The sequence below is a fragment of the Merops nubicus genome, unplaced genomic scaffold (assembly GCF_000691845.1).
Source record: "Merops nubicus isolate BGI_N331 unplaced genomic scaffold, ASM69184v1 scaffold9520, whole genome shotgun sequence".
NCBI lineage: Eukaryota > Metazoa > Chordata > Aves > Coraciiformes > Meropidae > Merops > Merops nubicus.
In genome coordinates, this window is record NW_008580882.1 from 3,799 (window position 1) to 13,237 (window position 9,439).

General features: G+C 42.2%; 1 protein-coding gene across 1 annotated transcript in view; it reads right to left on the reverse strand.

The window, feature by feature from the left end:
* Positions 1-6,718: 6,718 nt before the first annotated feature.
* The window catches only part of KCNB2 (potassium voltage-gated channel, Shab-related subfamily, member 2), a 95,821-nt gene continuing 93,100 nt past the window's right edge, over positions 6,719-9,439 (reverse strand). Inside the window, exon 2 of the mRNA XM_008944304.1 lies at positions 6,719-8,881. Coding sequence (XP_008942552.1) covers positions 6,719-8,881 — 2,163 coding nt within the window. The remainder of the gene's footprint in view (positions 8,882-9,439) is intronic.

Below are 9,439 nucleotides of genomic sequence, written 5' to 3' on the forward strand. Positions count from 1 at the left end.
TCATCAGCATGGCTCCTTTGACTTTTGAAAGAGCTATATAGGTAAAATCTGCATAACTCTTTGAAAATGTAGAGGTATAAATCCAGAACTCTGCATCCTCGCAGAAGTACCTATGATTGTCCCCAACAGTGGTTTTAGTTGTTTTTTTTTTTTTTTTCTTTTTTCATTTTGTAATATATTTTGAAACAGTTCCTTTTCCCTAAAGCTACAAAATATTGCTGAATCCTTCAGTTGTATACAGGCAGAATTCCCAGTGACTTTCTGCTTAAGGACTTCAAGAACAGGCATATTTGTTTCATATTCTGAACCTCTCCTGAGAGATGCTATCTGAGCAAAACTGGAAGTGAAAATACCAGTATAAGATGTGTCCTTCACCTTGAAACACTTAAAAAAAAAAAAAAAAGTTAAGGTAAGGAATGGGCTGTTCCTTGCATTACCTTTTACAAGGTCTGTCCTAGACATCAGAGCAACCGAGCACAGGGTCAAAACACCACTAAGCCCCCAGCTCAAATAAATTTCAACTGATGATATGAATGGAAAGAAATCTAGACGTGGCAGATTGGCACAAAATACTCAAGCTGGGTTTCTGAGCCTCCATCATTGCTCACCCATTTTTTAACTCACACCATTATAAGCTCAGAGTCCCTGCTAAGTGAGAGAGCTACGTGCTGCCAGTTTAACCGTTCTGCTGATTCCATGGCATGGGAACGAGAGTCGATGTGGAGCTGTCTGTCCTGCCTCACATGCAACACCTTTAGGGTAAATGGACTAGAGCAATATGCAGTATTTAAGGGTGTCATCCAAACTGCAAACCATGAGGGTTTTGAAGGTCCAAGGGTTATAAAGGATTTATCGTTTCGGTGATTCCTCCTGGGTTAAGCTGGAGAACACACTGGGGACAACTCACCCTTGGCCACACGTTGCTCTTTCCATGCAATACCACTGAAGACAATGGCAAAATCTGCTGAGTACAAAATTTGCCAAGAGTAGGTGGACTGGAGGTAACAAGTGTGGTAGAGACAGTCTATGTCTACATTAGCAAGCAGTACAACACAGCAGAACAGATTTGTTGAGGGAAGCAGTTCGTGCTGACCATTCACACTCTGTACCAGGGCTACCCCTCTGCAGCAGCTCTGGTCCTCAAGGCCTGAGCACCTCGTCCTGGTGGCAGCACAGGAGATGGCCTCATGGAACAAGATATCTGTTCCAGCTTCATCTACAAGTGATCCAGTTTGCATGGCCCAGGATTGCTCTGTGATGGGAACCCAAGCACAGGGATAGCTTAGAGACTCATGTCAAGAGAGCTCTTCTGATTTCCCCTCAGCTGCCAATGTAAACGTAGCCATAGGCCTTCACACTAGTCCTGCTGACATTAAATATGTACTTACTGGAGGAAAAAAATTAATCTAATGAAATTAATTACCCAGATTGCTCTTAGATTCGTTAACCACAGGTCTCGTGTCAATGTCTGAGGTAATGACATGTCACTGTTCTGTTTGGCTCAAAGGAATAATGAGGATAATCTTATCTTTTTGAATTAAATGTTAGCTAATAGCATGTTCTTTTAGCTACTTTTAATTAAAAAGAGTAATAAATATTTGTGTGTTACTTCCTTGTTCTACAATGGGATCCATCTGGAGCTGTATTAGGTGTCATAAAAGAAAATTAAATAGCAATTGATAATAAAATAGGACCGTAAGGTATCACTGCTGTTTTGAAAGAAATCTCCAATATACTAAAGGGTAATACTTCTTAAATATCATAACACAACATCTCAAAAAGATATTATTTAAACCTGCAACAGAACAAATACAAAGACAAGGGTGTTCTCCACGTGCAGACGTCACAGGGTGTATGAGCACTGAACAAGAAACCATCACATGAGGGTTCATCACAGTTCTGCCTCTGCCTGCCAACCACCCACCCTCTCTCCATGGAGGAAGCAGGTCAGGTAGCTGTGAGGGCTTGGCCTCCCAGGACACCTCCTCTGCCTGAAAACATGGAAGCATTTCAGCTGGAGTTTAAACTGATACCACTGAGCAATACAAAAACATGGAACAGGAGACAAATATTCACACATACACTGATGCCTTTCTTAACAGCGTTTAGCAGTCAACTGCTTTCACAAAAGCCCTTGCAAAAGCACTGAGCAACTGCAATGAAACAGGGTGCAGGTTGAGGGGGGCACTGGAGGAGTCAGGGCATTTTAAAACTATAAAATGTGAAATTGTGAGGTGGTGTGGCTGCAACAGTGCCAGAGAAAACGACACTCTGCTCCTCTTGGCTGTGTAGACACCTGCACCAGACAACCCAAACGCCTTCCTGATAAAGAGGAGACACGTACCATCTGGTTGGGTGGGTTGCCTTCCAACCACTCACAAGAAGAGAAGGTTTGTGTTTGGCAGGCAATGGGAAGAGATCCAAAGGTAAGAGCATACAGTATCTTCTTTTTCAGGAACATCTTCTGAAAAATGACATCAATGAAAACCTCAGTAGAGACCTGTTGGTTCCAGGATAAAATTAAGATGGAGTAGGACCAGAATTAAATCTTTTGCTACTGGCATTTTTACCTCATTAAGTGTGAACAAGGACTATTTTATATGTGTTTTATTACATCTCGTTTATATAGTATATGTTAAAACATGCCTTGACAGTTTTCTGCCTTTATTCCTCTTTTGCTGCATTTAACATTTCTTGCTTGATTTGTGCTGGCTACTTTGAAAAAACCATATTTCTTACATTTTTTTTTTTTCCTTTAAAATATGTTTTGCACAATCAAACTGTTACACTTTATTTTCTATCCAGATGATGAAATAATTATATGAATAAAAAAACCCCAGTCAGGTAAGTCTTGGACATTTTTACCAGGCCGACTGTAAGTGCAAAAGCACTTGAAAAAGAAAACTGGCTTTTGTACTGGAGCTAGTTTAGAGATGAGATTGAATAAGTTAATTAATTTGAAGGTAAAACTTGTTTCCAACAGATCTAAGGAAACAGAAGCTTGGTGTACGTATAAGGGGAGAGACCTACTTTTAAAAGAACTGGTTGATTTTCAAGGAATAAAAATCTGTTGCCCAGTGTTACCTGTTAGGAAAAGACTCAAGAAGCCAATTGTCATTTTGATTTATGTATGTTACAGGCAAACACACAATTTTCTGTACATGCTTTTGGTTACCTAATATTGTGCTAGAAAGCTCTTCAAGTCAGTTGTTCTCGTGCTAGGTCAGACATCACCTCTCTGACACCACTGAATTTCGGGACCAGTTTTGAAGTGAGGACACAGTACATGAGATTGCTGTATTAGCACAGAGGCTCCTATCTTCTATACAATGACACATTAAAAGGCCTTTTGTGTTTTTATTTAAAAAAGTGTATTTTATATAAATTCTATAGTGCAATAACTTCCCATGCCACGCTACATTCTTTAGGTTATGTGCATCCCCTGTAAACAGCTTCCTGCAGGAACGGCCGTGGCAGCTTGTGCAACATCCTCCCCTCTCCAGATCTGGATTAATCTAGCTACTTACTCAAACATGGTTCTGACCACTCTGTGAACATCTTTTACACGTGTACATTCGGTTTCACCATTGAAAAGGAATGAAAGCCTTGAGTCACGACTCTACAGTTAATAGAAAATATAAAAAAATAGATTAATTGTAAATCTATCTCCCTGAACATTCATTTTCCAGTGACGTGAAGAGTCAGACACTTTTCAGGAGTCACTTCATCCTAAAACTTCTTAAGCTGTTTTGGAATCCCACAACTGTTGGGGACTGACTCCAGAACTAAAAACCAACCCTCCCATTACTGTTGTGAATGGCTGATACACCTGAAATGGCTTCAAAGTTTTAGATAGACATAAAAATATACTTGGGTAATTTTGCATAAATTGTTACATAGCAATTCATGATAAATGTTTTAATCAGGAGTTACACATGAGCTAGATACTCAGGAGAGAATCCTGTGTGTGCAGTCAAGACTGAAACAGCAGGTATCTAAACCTGTACTTCTGGAAATAATATTCAGCCTAGTCAAAAATATATCATGAAATTATACCAAAAGCACTTCCAAAGTTTGATCCTTTTGCTTCCATTATTTAAAAAAAATACAGCATCTGTTAATAAAGAGAATTGTATTTCTTTTGCTTGTACAATTTCAAAATAAATGTGCTTCTCTGAAAACATTTAAAATGCGGCAGTCAGTAAGGGCCTGTTCTTTACATCTGATCTATAGCTCAAGCTCCTGCTGATTTTCACCAGGAGAGGGACTCTTGCCAGCCCCACTTGTATTCCAGTCAGTCCCTTTTCCCATCGGGTTCCCATTGTTTTCAGGGGAGATTCAGCTGCACAAGGACTGAAGCTTTGATTTTACCAATATTGATTTTTTTTACAATTTTAACAGGGCAGAATCACATTTGCTTGAAATTTATCTCGGGAGAACTTGAGGAATAAAACCTCAGCTCCTGCAATCCGTCCCCCATGGCTCGGCTGCTCCCTTTCCACCCAGTGGCACGTGTCCGACCAGCACACAGGAGGAACACAGCACAGCCCCTGGGCTGGCCAGGACAGTATCTTCAGGGAGATTTTTCTGTGGATCCAGAGCATGGGATCAGGTCCCATTTGGACTTAATTTGATCTTCATTTGCCCACTAGGATGTAAAGGCAGATGGAACAGGCCCATGTGTTTTCATAAAACTGCACATAGAAAATACAGACCAACACTGTAGGCGTATAAAAATTGACTGTCATTTAGTTTTAGTCACTGAAAATATCTAAGAACTAAAAAAAAAATAAAAAAATAGAAGATTAATGACTATAAAATACTCGAGCTAAGTTTTTCAGCAGTGAGACACAGGGTGATTTAACGTTACACAGAATGCCGTACAGATTGGTAAAACTGCCTGCAGCAAGTTGCAATGAACTGCAAGTAAGGACAAAAAAAATCATTTTTGTTTTAAGAATTAATGACCAGACATTAGGAAAAATGTCATTATATTCCCAGATTTTCAAATGGCTGAAGAGATGCCTCAATGTTACCTTGTTATGGAAATCAGAAAATCCCCCAACCCGAAGGGCTGATACAGCCTGGGCAGCTGCACACTATTGCTTATGATGATGATTAATGAATTAAATCAACTTTTTATGATTAAGGGAATTAAAGTCATCTATAGGCCTTTTTATATTATGGCATAGGAAGCTATTGGTGCTGGATAATAAAAAGTAATAGCTTTTTTCAGCCAGTGGGTACTTGGCAATGAAGGCTTTGGTTCACCATCTTTCTTCTACAAAGCTGGAGAGTGTAAGAGAAACCAAAGGTGCTCTGCAGTGGTCAGTGCACTGAGCAACACTCCCCTTCACTTCAGCACAGGAGGAAGCCTATGCTCTGTTTTGGGACGGGCTGAGGCAAATTTGGTGAGTCAGGCAATACCTTCTGTCAGTCCAAATGGCTGAACTGAAACCCAGAGACAAGCTCCGGGTCACGGGACAGCGGGGGCCAGTCCCAGGGAGCTGCCGCCTGCTTCCTCCAGCAGTGTGGTGTGTGATCACACAAGGTCCTGCTGCCCCTACACAGCTGGTCTCCTGCACCCTCCCTCTGAAACTGCAGCACTGCCATGGCTGAGGTGTGGGCACTGAGTGCAAAGGAAAGGGAAAGAAAGCCCAAAGATTGTCTAGAAGCAAATATTGTTAAATCAAAGGGAAAAAAGAACGTGGGTAGTAATATGGAATATAATGATAATAATAATGAAGCAATATAATTTTTTAAATACCAAGTTAAAATAAATATTCTAAGAGATTGAGGACTTTGGGATATATTTGTATAGCCATTTGGCACTATTTATTGCCACAGAAATAACTCCCATGTTTTTTTTCTTTTTAATTGGAACGCCTTTTTTTCATAGTTATGAAATGCTGGCAGTTTTCTATATAAATATCAACTCCTTCATGTTCTGGTCATTAAATCTTTGCTTTTCCTCACAGGATCATTAATTAAACTGACAAATGCAATAACACAAGTTACGTAAATTAAAAAAAAATCATGATTTAGAGCACAGATAAACTAGAACACCATAGTCCTTGATTAACAGATATACTCATGAGCTTTGTAACAAAAAGCCAGATAACGTGAGATGCTTTAAGCAGAAGTTGCAATTCTGCAACAGAAGTCTGTACAAACCCTCCAGGCAGCACGCTGTGAAGGAAGTACCTGTGTCCCAGGACACCTCTGCCCACAAACCCCTGGTAACAGCAGCTTTCCCATGAACCCCAAACTATTTACAAATATGTGCATTTTTCAGGCTCAGAGCACCTTGTTTCACATCCCTCTGAACGCATGCATCGACATTTCATCCTTTCGTGTGCAAATTCTAAAACTCATTGTAACCAAGAAAGCAAAATAAATTAAAAGAGTTCAAAATCTGTCTACGGTCATAATTGAAAGGATCAAAAATGTCAGATGTTGCAGAACACTAGCTCCTAACAGAGCTCCCTCCATTTGATTCACAGTTCTCAAGTCATTTTTTTACCATTTTTTTTCAATTTGTTACAAAAAGCAGTCTTTTTTTTTTTTTTAAATTAAACAGTATTTAAACTAAAGAACCCTTCATGCCATGCAAAAATAACATTTTATGCACATTTGTTTGAGGCTTTCCATGTTTTTAGTTCATAGGCATTACTAACTGTGTTTTAAGAAAAGGTGTTTTTATTGCTTTTGTAACTAGTCACATGCTAGTTTCGCGTGTGGGAGAGTAACCAGTTTCTCCTGGACCTGAATGAATTTCTGGGGCAAACAGATGGTTTTCCATTTTGTGACCTTCTTGGTTACTGTCTTGCTGTACCTCACCCACGGCATGGTAAATGTCTTGAGTGCAGTTGTGGCTCATGCTTTTGGGTGAAGAGCTGAGCTGTGGCTCCTCTGTTAAATGGCTGCCATCCTTGTGCTTGTCCCCGCAGCAATTTGTCTTGGCCGCCTGCTTCTTCTCCTGTTTCACACCACGGACCTCCATAAACTCTTCTTCTTCCCCCGTGTCCATTTCAGTGAAGCTCCTCCTCTCTTTTAAAGGGAAAGTGAAGAACTTGTGTCTGGGGAGGAGAGGAGATGATTTTTTCGGATGCCCCTGACAAAGGGCCGACGCGTGGGCGCCGAGTAGAGGCCGTTCACCCTGGGGGGAGTTTTCTTCCAGGAGAATGGTGCTGATGTGCTGGGGGGCGGCCTGGGCGCAGTCTGCTCCTGCCGTCACCGGCAGCGGCCTCGCCGTGCTCGGCGGCGTTTGCGGAGCGCCGCTTCGACTGTCTTTGAAATTAACTTTAAGGGATCGAGATTTTAACGGGTTGCTACCTTTCAGGGAACTTTTGGGGCTTTCCATGGCAGTGTCGAAATGCAAATGACCATGCAAAACAGTTTGGGACTCACTGCCATCATTGAGAACAGCTCTGCTGACTGGATTATAGTCAAAGGTGACATCGGCCGGAGAAAATACTCTGTCTTTTGTGAAGGGTATAAACTGAGAACTTCTTCCTCTTTGGTTGTCTTCCAGGTTAACAGCATCAGCTGCAAATCTCATTTGCAGGTGGGAGCCAGGAACCAGAGAGAGGGGGGATCTCTCTGTGTCGGTGAGGTCGGTCGCACAGCTGGCGAAGCTGTCGATGCTGGAGGTGCTCCTCATGTCCATGATGATGTCCGTCGGCCCAGCCGGCAGCGGGTCCCTCTGACCTGCAACCTCCTCCATTTCTATCTCTTCCTCATACACAGGGGGCTTGGAGGGCTGGTCTAGGTAACCAGCATTAAGATTAGGCTGAGACTGAGTTTTAGTAATTTCGTTATACAGCATCTCCAGCTTTTGGGCACTGAGGTGCTGCGGGCTGGAGGAAGACGCGGCGTTGTTCAGCTGCTCATGGGAGTCTCGTTGACTGACTTCTTGGTACCTGTTCTCGTAAGACTTGTTGGAGCTTGTTTCAGACATCGTCCTTCTGGCCCATTTCCACCGGCTTGGAGACAAGCGGCTGTCATCAGGTGTCTCCTTTGGATTGGCTGCTTCTCCAGGCTTACCCGAATCCACGGCCACATCTATCATCTCCATACTGCGAGCAAAGGCGTCCTTCAGGTTCATGGAGACAATGCTGCCATTTCTTTTAGCTCGCTCAAGTGCCTCTCTCCTCTTAATGGCCTTCTCCTGTCTTTTCTGCTCCTTGTAAAACTCTGAGAAGTTGTTCACAATGATTGGTATGGGCAGGGCTATGACCAGCACTCCAGCGATACAGCAAAGCCCTCCAACTATTTTACCTAGTAGCGTCTTAGGGTAGATGTCCCCGTATCCTACGGTAGTCATAGTGATAGTTGCCCACCAGAACGATGCAGGGATACTGGTAAATTTTGTAGCATCCTCATCCTTTTCAGCAAAGAAAACGAGACTTGAAAATATCATTATTCCCATGGCTAAAAACAATATCAACAAGCCCAGCTCATTGTAACTCCGCCTGAGCGTAAAGCCTAACGACTGAAGGCCTGTGGAATGTCTGGCGAGCTTAAGAATCCTCAGGATCCTCATGATACGAAATATCTGAACAACACGTCTGACATTTTGGAACTGCAGGACACTTTTGTTGGACTCCGTGAGGAAAATGGTGACATAGTATGGCAAGATAGCCAGCAAGTCAATGACATTTAACGGGCCTTTGAAGAACTTCCACTTATTTGGTGAGGACAGAAAACGCAAAAGGTACTCCATGGTAAACCAAGCAATACACACAGCTTCGACATGTGCGAGCTGAGGGTTGTCATTTGGCTGCCCAAATTCATCTATTTCTTGAAGCTCTGGCAGCGTGTTAAGAGACAAAGCAATAGTGGACAGTACGATGAACAGAATGGACACAATGGCCAAAATCTGTAAAACAGAATAAACAATGTTTTGGTTAGACTGATACAAGTGTATTTGTCAGGGCTTGCTTCAATCCCTTCTCGCGTGCCTATGTCAAATAAACTCAGGACAGTGGAAGCTGCTTGGGCTGCTGCATTCATTGTTTTAATGTTTTGATATTTGCACAGAGGGAAAACATTAGAATCACCTTAGACATGGTCCAGCCCTGCTGGTATTCCTGCCTACAGTGAGCCAGCTTCAGAAAGCAAGCTGTGACTGGGCTTACCATACTCAAATCACAATGGTCAGTGATATTTACTACTGCAGGTCTCCTGGTGAAAGATGGGAAGTTCCTGCTAGTATGCAGAGCATTGCTCATTTGCTGCATTAAGTGTCATTTTATGAAGCTCCACACAGCGACTGGGACACACTGTGTGTGAGCTCCCAGCTTAGTACCACAGAGTCCACGCTCTCCTTGCCATGCATAAATTCATGAGCCAAAAGACAAAGTAAAAAAAAAAACAAACAAGAAGCACTGCCCAGGACACTACTCCAGTTGACCTGGCGTGTCCACACAAATTCCTG